The sequence below is a fragment of the Prunus dulcis genome, chromosome 4, assembly GCF_902201215.1.
Source record: "Prunus dulcis chromosome 4, ALMONDv2, whole genome shotgun sequence".
Taxonomy (NCBI): Eukaryota; Viridiplantae; Streptophyta; class Magnoliopsida; order Rosales; family Rosaceae; genus Prunus; species Prunus dulcis.
This window is the reverse complement of record NC_047653.1, coordinates 6,158,496-6,172,795: the sequence shown is the minus strand read 5'-3', so window position 1 is coordinate 6,172,795 and position 14,300 is coordinate 6,158,496. Positions and strand designations below refer to the sequence as shown.

At 37.0% G+C, this 14,300-nt stretch overlaps 2 protein-coding genes across 2 annotated transcripts; both read left to right on the top strand.

Annotated features, from left to right (window-relative positions):
* Nucleotides 1-346: 346 nt before the first annotated feature.
* Nucleotides 347-1,404, top strand: LOC117626039 (polygalacturonase QRT3-like). The gene has a single exon (XM_034357675.1). The coding sequence runs from the start codon at nt 354-356 to the stop codon at nt 1,368-1,370; it is 1,017 nt and encodes a 338-aa protein (XP_034213566.1). The 5' UTR covers nt 347-353; the 3' UTR covers nt 1,371-1,404.
* Nucleotides 1,405-5,012: 3,608 nt separating this feature from the next.
* LOC117624085 (beta-amyrin synthase-like) lies at nt 5,013-10,312 on the top strand. The gene is made up of 18 exons (XM_034355215.1): nt 5,013-5,380; nt 5,815-6,003; nt 6,312-6,401; nt 6,497-6,694; nt 6,847-6,931; nt 7,078-7,244; nt 7,373-7,561; nt 7,654-7,767; nt 7,870-7,989; nt 8,117-8,239; nt 8,322-8,420; nt 8,565-8,621; nt 8,719-8,765; nt 8,853-8,996; nt 9,083-9,260; nt 9,464-9,544; nt 9,665-9,748; nt 9,962-10,312. The coding sequence occupies exons 1-18, from the start codon at nt 5,174-5,176 to the stop codon at nt 10,079-10,081; spliced, it is 2,292 nt and encodes a 763-aa protein (XP_034211106.1). The 5' UTR covers nt 5,013-5,173; the 3' UTR covers nt 10,082-10,312.
* The last annotated feature ends 3,988 nt before the right edge of the window (nt 10,313-14,300 follow it).

Below are 14,300 nucleotides of genomic sequence, written 5' to 3'. Positions count from 1 at the left end.
TACTATATGGGGTAGCCTTAATATTTTAAGTTTAGTATCAGACTTATTAGTTTTTTTTAATTTTTATACAACCGATAATCTATTTTAAATTAATTTAAATTACGGGGAAGGGGATTCGTACTCGGGTGTAGAGTGATGAGCATATCCGCTCAGCCCATATCTATAATAACGGTATATACTTATGAAATTTTATTTAATGTAATTGATTGCAACCAACTAGTTCTTAGTTTAGTAATAATTTCTTCCTAATTAGTGGTAAAAGATGTATAATTTGATTTCCCTCATGTCATAATAATCAAAAAAGAGAAATAATATAGTTGATTTCATATTTCATGTTTCATGTTTATATTGTTATGGTCTTACAGATTCATGGTGGATCCCTTCATGCATCTGATGATTTCCCGACCGATCGCCATTTGATTGAGTTGTGGTCATCCTCGAATTCTTTTGTGTACGAATACATTACATTCAAGGATCTCATGATAAACTCAAATTTCAGAGGTGGTGGCATTGCAGTTATAAATTCACTAAGAAGTACCATTGACAATTGTTACATTTCACATTTCACCACCAGTGGTATACTAATCCAAGGTGGCCATGAAACCTATGTTAGAAACTCCTTTATCGGCCAACACATCAATATCGGTGGTGACCACCGCGAAAGGAACTTTTCTGGTATTGGAATTAACATCCAAGGAAATGATAACGCAATCACCGATGTGGTAATTTTTTCGGCATCAATTGGTGTAATGGTACAAGGGCAAGCCAATGTGCTCACCGGGGTACATTGCTATAACAAGGCCACTACATGGGGTGGGACCGGAATTTATGTTCGTGCTCCCGGGTTGACCCAGACTCGAATACTGAACTCCTACTTTGATTTCACGGGTATTGTGGCGGAGGACCCGGTCCAGCTCCATATAGCGGGGTCATTCTTCCTTGGCAATGCCTTTATTTTGATTAAATCGTTGAAGGGTGTGGCATGTGGCATTAGTATTGTTGACAATATGTTTTCAGGTGATTATACGGGTGTCCCAATCGTCCAACTAGATCAATCTAACGGACAGTATTTTACTACCATTGATCAAGTCATGGTTGACCGAAATGTAGTACAGGGCATGGTTCTTAAATCAACGGTTGCCAAGGGGTCAGTTTGGAGCAATGGGACTAGATGGACCGTTGATTTCTCAAAACTTCTCCTCTTCCCTGATCTCATACAAAATGTGCAATACACATTGCATGCAAGTAAGTCATTTCCTAAGCACGTCCTACGAGACGTGTCGAGCAATCGTGTGATGGTGGAATCCGACGTGCCGGTTTCAGCCACGTTGCATGTATCAGTAGATCAAAGCATGATGGGTTACGTATAATTAGGAACCTAATTGTGATTAAAATACATGTAAAGCAAGCACATACATGATACAATGAAGTTTTTTTTTTTCCTTATGAAAAGTATCCATTCAGTGGCAAAATAGTCGTAGCCATAGTTAGTAAAAGTCTAGTTGGAACTTCCCTTTTCTTTTTTTTTTGGTTATCCCAAGAAGTCTAATTGGACTTGGAGTCTAAATACAATTCAAAATTCTCCAACTTTCTTGGTTATCAATTAATGCAAAGTTGTCAATCTTTTTTCAAAGTTGTTAGCCCCAAAAAGAAAGCAAGATGCTTCTTCTCTGCTGCCTCCTGTCCAGCCCAATGAATTGAATTTCTTGTACTTTGACAATTCAACGACGAATATGGATTGTGCACTACTAAATTGACTTGACCATTGCTCACCCCCTTAATCGGGAGAAATCCTTGTTTGCAAAGGGAATAACACACTATTTTGCTATCACTAGCTAATCACGCTATGTTATATGTGATAATTTTTTTCATTTAGCAATGCGATTGACTGAAGATAGCAAAACAGTGCTATCGACATTTCATATAAGTTTTTCTTCTTAATCTGGTGTATGCTCACCACCAAGATGGCAAACTCAAAATTACTTAAGTTTTATTAGAAAAAAGTAATAATTCTAGAAGCGCCAACTCACTTCTCAAAGTTTTTATAAACTCAATGCAATACGGTAGAGTAGATTAGGTAAGGTAGTGTGCTCATTTCGTTGCATTCAATTGCATTCAATTTCGGTCAAATCATATCTCACTTCTTTACTATAAGATGAAAGTTTTTATAAAGTCAATGCAATATGGCAGATATAGATTAGGTCAGGACAATGTGCTCATCCCATTGCATTCAATTTCGATCACCCTTCCTCAAGGATGGTTCCATATTTGGGCTAGAGTGGAGAGAAACAAATTAGGTTTAGTTATGTAAACTCAATATTCAAAAATAAATAAATAAATAATATCCCACCACTTTTTCTAGAAAGTAGCCTCACATCTACAACCAAATACTTTAATACTTCAATTACTAAAGTTTTTTTTTTTCTTTCTCTCTCTCTCTCTCTTCCTTGGTTTATTTAGCTTTTGATTTGGCTCAAATAATGTTCATATGTCTCTCTGATTTTATTTTTTTCAAAATTATGGATGTTGCTTCTTTTGGAAATTTCAAAATATGGACCCTCCTTAACTAAACCACTCGGCTGAGCCAAAGTCCTCGAGCTTCAAATTGTTCTTCATCTAAGCCTCTGAATTTTAGTTTTTTTTCTTAGTTTTCTTTGTTTGTTGTAGATTTCTTTGTTCACATATCTCTCTAAAAATAAATTTTTTAATAAATTCTGAAAATAGTTTTTAATTTAAAGGAAATATTATGTATTAGTCAAATGTATAGCACTTTCATTAATTTGAAGGAAATATTGCTTTATATATATATATATATATGTGTTTTAAATTAGGGCTTATAATTGATCCCAACAAAAAAAAAAAAAAAAAATTAGCCCAACCTTGTAAATATTCCTCGGTCCGCCATTGCCCTTCTTGTATGTATGTATCCTATACATGTTTTATTCTATTTTAGTTTTTTACCAATGGAGAACAAGTTTTCCCAGTAAACTGCTTTCACCGAAAAGCAAGCTAGAGAAGCACACAACATAATCAACACTATCAACCAATATACAGAGCAGAACAAACTGCACAAACTGAACAAAACCCTGCAACACAATTGGCCCGGCAAAGTTTTTCTCTTCCACATTAATCCTAAAGATCTTGAAATCTTATGAAGATTTTCAACTCACTCTCTTGTGACCCCGCTTTAATTTCTTCTGCTCTAAGTCATCTAAATCCGTGCACGTCATGCATGAAATTTTTTGCCATCCCCACATATAATAGCACTTGTTGCGCACTACATACACAAGCACATTTTGACCACACAACTTTGTCCTTCAAATTATAGTTCTCCTTGGGAGTTCGACCAAAGGTATACAGTATATTCACATTCATTTTTGTTAGATCATGAGGAGTAGAAATTAGTTTTAATTCAATAAAATTTTAAAGCAAAAGGAAGAAGATCAACCAAAAACAAAACAAAACAAAAGGCAAAGAAAAGTTATAACAATACCACTTTGATGGAACAAATAATCGTGGGGTTTTTTTTTTTTTTTTCCAACAAGAATGGTGAAAAATGTAGGTGGATTTGGTGAGGGAGCAGACGTATATGGCAAGTTAACACAATATCTTTTGTTGTTTTAGTTGTAAATGTTCTATTTAGACTAAGCGGCGGCAATAACTATAAGAGTGCCTTTTCTTTTAGAGGTAATTCCGTTATTAATAGAATAAGCATTAGCTAGAGTACACATTGGATCAGCTAAAAGTAGGTACCTATGCATACAGGTCTTTAAAACCATAAATTACCTCTACTCTAGGTAATTAAATCCATAAGTTACCTCTAGCCCAAAAGCCAACTCTTGTGTTCAGAATTATACCCAGAAATTGCCTGTAGTCTGGGTAATTGAACTCATATAATAATATCTTTGGTATGGATCTTTAAACTCATAATTAAAGTAAAAAAGTAACCTATCTAAAATGTTATAGAAAAGGGAAAAAGAAACTCACACGTCCACAACAAGTACTCAACTTGAGTACTCATGAGATAAAACTCCATAAAAATTGCTTTGGAAAACCCAAGAAAAAAACTATTACCTAGAAGATAGGTAAGTATGTGTGCGTGTGTTCTCCTATGCGGACGTCCAGACGTTATTATCATGGGGACACCATGTACTACTTTCCTCTCAATTTACAATGGCATCCGCATTATAATAATGTGATGATATCCGAATAAGAGAATAACTGATATGCATAAATTCTATATACATAGGAAGCTTAAAAAAATTTCTTAAGAAAACTCAAAAAAAAAAAACTATTAAGGCAGGTACATATATATATATATATAAGGAAATACCTTATATATAAGGAAACTCATACACACATACATATATAAAGAAATGCTGAATTTTAGGAAAGTTTTTTCATATAATTCCATTTATGGTAGGCATATACTATAAATTCCTAAAATTTTATGGACATACTAAGTGCCCATTTGGCATTGCTTATTTTTGAGTGATAAGTAATTTTTAAAACAAATTAGAAAGCCCAGCCCTGTTTGGTAAACTATGAGAAAATCACTTATTATTGTTAAAAATTGTTGTGAGAGAAAGCTATAAGGGAAAGCAGCTAATGAGGTACTTTCATTTTTTGATTATGCGGAAATCAGTACCAACAACACTTTTAACAAAAAGTTGTACCAAACGCCAAACTGTTTTCTCTCACAGCAAATTTGACATCAATTATTTTCACAGCATAGCAATGCCAAACTGGCCCTAATTGCTTACTTGGTAACAGTGGACTGCAATTGAAAAAGGAAAGCGTGTGAATTGCATTCATTACATCTTGATGAAAATCGACCTATATCTAAGAAGCCCTAATCTAATCTTTCTTTTTAGCTAGAATTAGGTAGATAGATCTTGAGGAAGTTGGGCAAAGTTGAGTCTGTTAAAAATAATCTATATATCCCATCAGCCAGTGGGTTGGGGAGTTTCTATATATATATATATATGGTGACTTCTCATACTGAGGATCACAAACAATGCAAGCATTGCAAATGGTTTAAGACCCCTTGAGAAATTTCCCAACCAAAAGCTTTTTGGTAGTTCTTCATTAAGAAGTGTACAACAATATTAATTTATAAGTATAAGTCTCTAGTGATCTCAGTCAAATTAATTGAGATAATCAAGAATTAATAATGTGGAAGCTCAAGTTTGGAGCTGAGGGTGAAAATGTTGACCCTTACTTGTTCAGCACAAACGAGTTTGTGGGAAGGCAGACATGGGAGTTTGATCCTCATGCAGGCACACCTCAAGAGCGAGCTGAGGTTGAAGAGGCTCGTCAAAACTTTTACAACAATCGTTACAAGGTCAAGGCCTCCAGTGAAATCCTCTGGCGAATGCAGGTACTTCACATTAAATATCTCTATATATATATATAGTCAAGATAGGGAGACGCACATTTTTGACACACAATGTTTTAGATTCAGTCACTTTCAATGGTTGTGATTGAGTCTGTGCTAAAAATGTACTTCAATTCTCTCTCATTTCTCTTCACAAATATCAAAAACTATATTTATGAAATTGGATCATTTGTTAATTTTTAAGTTCAAAAAAATAAAATTTTAGTTGAAATTTGAATAAAAAAATAATTTATAATAATAATAATAATCCGATTCAAAACTGGAAAAATCGAAAACCGGATCAAAATTGGTTCAAACAAGATAGGCAATTTTTTTTGGGGATTATGTATCATGTTACTGGATAAAACTGAAGTTTTTATACTCGATTACATTTTTTTCATCTTTCTAATAACTTTTTCTTTAACGAATAAATGTAGCTTCACAGAGAGAGAAATTTCAAGCAAACAATTCCCCAAGTTAAAATCGAAGATGATGATGAGGAATGTAGACATGAAAAAGCCACCGCTGCATTGAAAAGGGCTGTTGCCTACTGGTCTGCCTTGCAATCACCACACGGCCATTGGCCCGCTGAAACCACTGGTCCTTTGTTTTATACTCCTCCCGTTGTGAGTTGTAACTCTTTAAATTTGTTTCCAAAACAAAGTTTTTTTAATTCTCTTAACTGCAAAAGTATGATGTGTAGATGAAATTGATATAGTTGGCCATCTGGGTTTCGGAGGAATTAATTCCCCTTTCTTTTATTCACTTACACTCCATTTTTTTAAAATTGTATGTTCTCATTCCTCTTTTGTTCACTTACACTCTCTTCTATCTTATAGTAAAAAAATATTGGGTGTGTAAATGGATAAAACGGGAGTGGGAAAATCACCACCCTTTTTTTATCTTCTCTTTTGTTTCTTCCCTTAAAATGCAGGTCATGGCCCTGTATATTACAGGCCATCTTAATATGGTTTTCTCTGCAGACCACCGTAAGGAAATGCTTTGGTACATGTATTGTCACCAGGTTAAAATCATATTGTTATTATTTATATGGTTTTCTACATTAATTAATCATGTATAAGGATACCAGTTCAGCCTAGAGAAATTTGTACGTTGCAGAACGAAGATGGTGGGTGGGGATTACACATGGAGGACCATAGTATGATGTTTTGTACACTTCTGAACTACATTTGTATGCGTCTACTTGGCGAAGGACCCGATGGTGGTCTAGACAATGCTTGTGCAAGAGCAAGGAAATGGATTCTTGATCATGGTGGTGCAACACACTCTTCATCTTGGGGAAAGATTTGGATGGCAGTATGATCTTTTTTAACAGACTTATAATCTTCTTATCATATGATTATCATTTTTCATTTCTTTACGCGTGATTCATTTATGCTGAATTTTATGCACCAATAACTTATTGTAGATTAGTACTGTCTCAAATGATTAAATTTCTTTGATTGTAGATACTCGGTGTCTATGATTGGGAGGGAAACAACCCTATTCCCCCAGAACTCTGGAGCTGCCCATCTTTCCTCCCTTTTCATCCAGGTTTGCCCAATTTAATTTTTCTGTTTGAACTCAGAAAACAGTATTGTAGTAAAGTACAAAGGATGTAACTTTGACTTCAATGCGAATTCACTGATAGTTCTGTGGTTTGCAACTTTTTCATTCTGTTTGATACTCCATATGTGCAGCAAAAATACTCTGCTATACTCGCATGGCTTACTTGCCTATGTCACATTTGTATGGGAAAAGATTTGTTGGCCCCATCACACCCCTCATTCTGCAACTGAGAGAAGAAATCTACAATGAACCTTACAAAGAAATTAAATGGAGCAAAGTGCGCCATCTGTGTGCAAAAGTGAGTTTACATGGTTTGCATGCACCTAATATTTTTGATTCGTGCCACACCACCACATTTTGATGTTACTGAAAAATTTCTGTGCATGCATAAGATGAATGTTCAAAAAAAAAAAATTTTCAATGCAGGAGGATAACTGCCATCCCCATGGTAAGTTACAATCCTTGATGTGGGATAGTCTTCACACAATCTGTGAGCCTCTTTTCACTCGCTGGCCCTTCAAAAAGCTCAGAGAGAAGGCTCTTCAAGAAACCAGTAAACACATTCATTATGAAGACGAGAATACTCGATACATTACTATTGGAGTTGTGATAAAGGTAATCAGATCATAATGGAAGAAAAACTAATAAGATGAGAATCGTATTCACATTGCTGCTATTTAAAATGCAACGTTATTTGAATTTGGCAGCCATTAAATATGCTTGCTTGCTGGGCTGAAGATCCGAATGGAGAATCTTACAAGAAGCATCTTGCAAGGATTGCAGATTTCATATGGGTTGCAGAAGATGGAATGAAAATGCAGGTTAGCTGTTTGCATATTTCAGGTTTTAATTTCAGCTTCTTGGTTGGAACTTCTATTTGGCCAACAAAAGTTCTGTTTTTGAATCATTGTACTCATATGCAGAGTTTTGGTAGCCAGATGTGGGATGCTAGTTTTGCCATTCAAGCTTTGCTTGCTGCAAATCTGAATGATGAACTTGGATCTGTACTTAAGAAAGGACATGACTTCCTTAAGAAATCTCAGGTTTCTGTACTTACAAGTTCTATAAAAGCCCTTTTCCTTCTTCCTTTCACTTGGACCATCAAGCATTTTTCTTTCTCCCCTTGCATTTTAAGTTGGCTAAAATATGCATTGGATTGTAATATTCTAGGTTAGGGATAATCCTTCTGGTGACTTTTTAGCCCATTTTCGCCACATTTCTAAAGGAGGATGGACTTTCTCTGATCAAGACCATGGATGGCAAGTTTCTGATTGTACTGCAGAAGCTTTGAAGGTGATTATTTTTGTCAAGCTGAGGGTTAAGCTAGAGCCATTACAATTGTATATGTTTCTCAAGCACATGTTATGTCACACAGAGTTGCTTGTTGTTATCGATGCTGCCACCACAACTCGTCGGTGAACAACTAGAACCTGAGCGTTTATATGATGCTGTCAATGTCATACTTTCTCTGCAGGTGAGGATTAGATTGAATAAAAAGTAGTATATCTGTAAATGGGGAAATTTATAACTACTGAAGGTAGTTATTTTATTTTCTCATTACTGTCCCTTTATTTTGTCATAATGGTATTAATGATCTCCATTCTATGATTTAAACCAGAGTCCAAATGGTGGTGTATCAGCCTGGGAACCTGCAGGAGCTCCAAAATGGTTGGAGGTAAGTAAGAAAAATCCCTTTAAGTGATCAAAGAATTTTAATATCTCCATTGTTTCAATGTGTATCATCACATGCATGTATTCATTTTCTCCTTCAGTGGCTCAACCCTATAGAATTTCTCGGGGATCTGGTCATCGAATATGAGTAACACTTTTGATCCAACATTTTCCATTCTGTAATTCCTTAAGTTCTAGAATACATTCCTTGAAGACTAACATAAGAGTCATGCAGGCACGTTGAGTGCACCTCATCTTCAATCCGGGCATTAGCTTTGTTTAGGAAGTTATACCCTGCCCACAGAAAGAAACAGATAGATAATTTCATCACAACTGCTGCAGGGTTCATTGAAGACATACAAAATCCTGATGGGTCATGGTATGCTTGCCTTAGATCAGATTATGTTAAGCAAACTTATGTTCTTGTGTTAGAGAAATAAACCAAAGAGGCAATAATTATCACAGGTATGGAAACTGGGGAATCTGCTTCATTTATGGAACATGGTTTGCAATCAGAGGGTTAGAGGCTGCTGGCAAGACTTACAATAATTGTGAGGCTATACGCCGAGGTGTTGAATTTTTACTCAAAACTCAGAGAGATGATGGTGGATGGGGAGAGAGCTACATTTCTTGTACAAACAAGGTATACTTTCTCTTTCTTTTTCTTTTCTTTCCCCCTTTACATGAAATATGTTGAGGCTTTGTTGGTCTATTCCCAAAATACTCATAGCACACTAGCACATGCAGCTCAATTTATACCGTGCGCCTAGTTGTTCTGAGATTCATTAGTAAATATATTCTCTCTTCAGAGTAAACTAAAATTAATCTCTTGAATTGGTTACACAGGTCTATACACCTCTTGAAGGAGACCGATCCAATTTGGTGCAGACTGCAATGGGATTAATGGGTTTAATTCATGGTGGACAGGTTAGCACATGAATATTTACACCTAGCTATGTGCCAGCCACTTCCTCAGTTCTTTTACTTTTGCATATTTCTCTCCCAATTTCTAAGTTTTCTTGTTTATATTTTTTATTTATGCAATAGGCGGAGAGAGACCCTACTCCTATTCACCAAGCTGCAAAGATGTTGATCAATTCTCAATTGGAAAATGGCGATTTCCCCCAGCAGGTACCATTCTAAAACACCATTTATGCTGCAGCATGAGAAAATCTTAAGTCTTACCGGGTTGTATACAACCATGAGTCTATTTCTCTTATCATATACATCCGGTGATGAGGAAGTATTTTCTCCTTCACCGAGGAAAAAGTAAAAAGGATATTGTTTAATTACTACTAGCTACAGGTTGCTCATCTTTTGTTTATTTTCGTTTTCTCATGACAGGAAGTGATGGGAGTTTTCATGAGGAATGCCATGTTAAACTACGCAGCATACAGGAATTCTATCCCAATTTGGGCTCTTGCAGAATACTGCAATATGGTTCCAAAGCCTCTCTATGTGTAGTCGTGTAGACTAATCTACGTGTATGTACGTATATACGAAGAGTGTTGTCTGCTTAACGCCATTAAGTAAAGGAAGAACAGTTTAAAAGTTAATGAGTTATTTATGCAGCCTATTAAAATAGAAGGGGGTGAATATTCTCTTTATATTTGGTTTTGGATATCAGCTTTACTTTTAAGCATGTATTTTAAATATTCTTTGTCAGAGTTGATAATAAATTTTATTAATAATAAATATATAAATAAGGCTTTTCCCTGCCCATTCTAACCCTTCTGCTCTCTCCTGCTTTTCTTCTTTACTATTCTTGATATTTGTTCTCTATTTGTAATTGATTGATTGTGAATTACAGTGATTTGATGTGGCACAATGGTTTCTACCATGGTATTAGTATTAGAGCTGTAACACAGCATCTGAGATCCTGTTTCGCGTGTGACTCTGGGCTGAGTTTTTCTCCTTTTTGTTTACTTTTTGCTTCTTCGAGCTCATCATGGATTTCTCTCCTATGTAATGTGTTCTTCACATGTACATGTTACATTTACAGCATCATATGTTTTCATATATTAAGTTGATTCCATTTCTGGTCTTTTGATCGGTGCGAGATCCTTGTTCTGAGTTAAGAAGGTTGAAGTAGTTGTCAATTGGTGAATTTGAGGCTCTAACTTGTAAGTTGCTATTGTGTGATCCAATTTGGGAATTTTGGGGCCCTAATTTGGAACACCTGGGAAATTTGGTGACTTTGTCTCTTAGTTGGATGGCACCAATTATGTGTCTTGGAGTACTAAGATTCAAAAATTGTTAAAAGGTTATCATCTAATAGGGTTTCATGATGGCGCAACTACGTGTCCTACTGATGAACACAGTGATGAGATCCAATAGGGTTTCTTGCTTGGCGTTCAAGTATAATGAACATTGGTTATTTAACGACAAATGAAGCAACAACCATGAAGAGTCATAAACTCTCAAGTGGCTGGGTTAAAGGTAAAAACAGGGATCTTACCAAGGAGTGGGAGACAAGGTGATATCAGAAGAAGCCATTGACACTCTTGAAGGTTTGCCCTTAACATCTTCAACTGTAGACTGCAACCTGCAAATGCTGCTCTTCAGTTCTAGTCTTTGCTGCAGTGAATTCTATACTTTCTCGCTCTCCACGGCTAAAAGATGAGACGAGTCCAGAAACGCTTCAAGAGTCTTAAAAGTAGAAATTCTGTGAGGCAGAGTACGAAGTCATCTAATAAAGATTCAATTGGTGAAATCTGGAATTTGGTTATATATTTCAAAATTTGCCCTAATCTGTTATTTCATTTCTAGGGTGTTCATGCAGGAATGAAGTGAATAGAGTTGAAGAGCAGAATGTAGTGAAGTATCAGTTACAAGGAAAACTCATATTCATTTACTTTAGAGTTGAAGCCTTGTGCCTCATACATGATACATGTGTGTATAAGTAAGATACAATATATTTATATATTTATATATATATAATATATGCGTAGATTATTAAATATTCTTCAGCGGTTACATAAATGAACAAAAGAAAAAATATGCCCAACTAGAACAAGCTTTATTGGTTCTGGTTGTATTGGCAAGTCCAAACTCCACTGGTCACAATCAAACTCATTCCTATGGTTTTGGGAGAGGACGCAGGCGCGGCAAAAATTGGAATCAGGGCCACAATGGACGTGGATCAGGGAGAGCAAATCCTTGGGAATCAACCCAAGGGAATTGGGTTTCATATCCACGTACTCAGTCTCGAGACCAGCAGCATACTTCCGTTGCTCCTTCTCATGCAACTCTTACTGATGGACGCCCTCCACTTCTTCCAACGCCACATGGAAATTCCCCAAATACCCAGCGGGCTGATGTCATATGTTTTAGATGTGATAAGCCAGGCCACATAGCCCGTTTCTACCCAGACCGTAGGCCTCATGCATACATGGCAGAAAATACCTCAAATCCATCTCAATCAACTCATGATGTGGCGAATCTCAATTGGTGCTTGATTCTGGTGCTACCCACCACATGACAGCGGACCCAACTTCTCCACCACATGCCCAACCTTACACAGGTACTGATACAATTGTTGTTGGACATGGGAATCAGTTAGCAATCACACATATTGGCCATACACAATTAACTGGGTTGCATAAGTCCTTAGAACTTAATGAAGTATTGTGTGTGCTTGCAATTCGAAAAAATTTGATATCTATTCGACGTGTTTGTCGTGATAATGATTGTTTCTTTGAGTTGGATGCTAATGGTTTTTGTGTCAAGGACAACAAGACGGGGACGGTACTCCTTACGGGCAGTAGTTCTGATGGCCTTTATCATATTCAAACAGCCTCACATATTACTTGTAAGATTGCATTCTATGGAGAGCGCACAACACAAGACGTGTGGCATGCACGACTTGGACATCCATCTCATTCAGTTTTTTCTACATTATTGAATAAGTACCATTTACCACTTGATGGTGCACTTCTATCAAATAAACATTGCCATATTTGTCCATTGGGAAAATCATGTCGATTGCATTTTGAATACAGAAAGTTTCATGCTCAATCTCCATTAGCACTTTTACACCTTGACTTGTGGGGCCCTGCACCTGTTTCCTCAAATTTTGGATATCGTTATTATTTGTCCATTGTCGATGATAACACTCGGTTCACTTGGTTATATCCTTTAGCAAAGAAATCAGATGTTCTTACAACATTTATTCCCTTCAAAAAAATGGTGGAAAATCGGTTTAGCTCCAAAATTCAACAGTTACAGATTGATGGTGGCGGTGAATTTACTAGCAGATTATTCATGAATTTTTTAAGTGATCATGGCATCTCGCATCAGATCTCCTGTCCATACACTCCCCAACAAAATGGGGTGGTGGAAAGGAAACATCGCCACATTGTTGAAATGGGCCTCTACTTGCTGGTCCAATCTCGTTTGCCCTCTAGCTTTTGGGTTGAAGCCTTCTCAACTGCGGTTTTTCTGATCAATCGCTTACCAACTCCTCAGCTTGACAACTTATCTCCTTATGAGAAATTACTTCATCGTCCACCGGATTATAAATTTCTCAAAAGTTTTGGGTGTGCCTGCTTTCCTCACATGGTGCCATACAACAAGCATAAGTTATCCTTTAAATCTATTCCATGTGTGTTTATTGGCTATGATGATCACTATAAAGGTTATCGTTGTCTTGATCCCTTTTCAGGTCGCATTTATATATCCCGGAACGTGACTTTTGATGAGACTAGTTTTCCTTACAAGCAGCCCCAGAATACATCTCCATTGCACTCTGGTGGACTTCATTCTATCCCTCCTCTCGATCAGGCCACACTTACAACCCAAGCTGATCAAGGGCCCACCACCTACTCCCCACAAATTCAAATTCCAGATTCCCTACCCAACAATACTCCCCAAAGCCCATCACCGTCCACTACCTCATCTAGCCCGCCTGGCTCATTCTTACACAATACAACACCCCAAGCGATTTCCTCTCTATCTGACCCACGCACCCTTTCACCTATGAGTCCTTCCTCATCACCATCACCAAAATCCACGCACCCGCCCTATGAATCGGCTTCTCCATCACCAAAATCTACAAACCCTCAATCATCAAACTCCACGACCCCATCACCGTACACTACCTCATCCCACATGCTCTTCACTAACCCACCCTCTGAATCAACTCCTCATTCTTCACCTATTGACCCATCTATTTTTCCCAATTCTCCAGATACACCAAATCCTTCCCAAAATTTCAAGTCTCTCAACTCCATCATTCCTTTCGATCCTGAAACAAAATCGCTCTACTGTAAGACTAGCCCTCATCCCTTACCTCATGCTCTACTTGCCGAGTATTCTGATCCCATGTCCATTGAACCAACAAGTTTCACCCAGGCTTCCCAATCCTCCCACTGGCGAGCTGCCATGAAGGATGAATATGATGCCCTCATGAGGAATCAGACATGGTCCTTAGTTCCTGCAACCTCATGTATGAATATTGTGGGATGCAAGTGGGTCTTCAAAGTTAAACGGAAAGCAGATGGCTCGATTGACCGATATAAGGCTCGCCTTGTTGCCAAGGGATTCAATCAAAAAGAAGGCTTTGATTATGAAGAAACATTTAGTCCGGTAGTCAAACCAGCCACTATTCGCACTATTTTATCTCTAGCTGTTTCTTATAATTGGTCACTTCAGCAACTTGATGTTCGCAATGCTTTCTTGAATG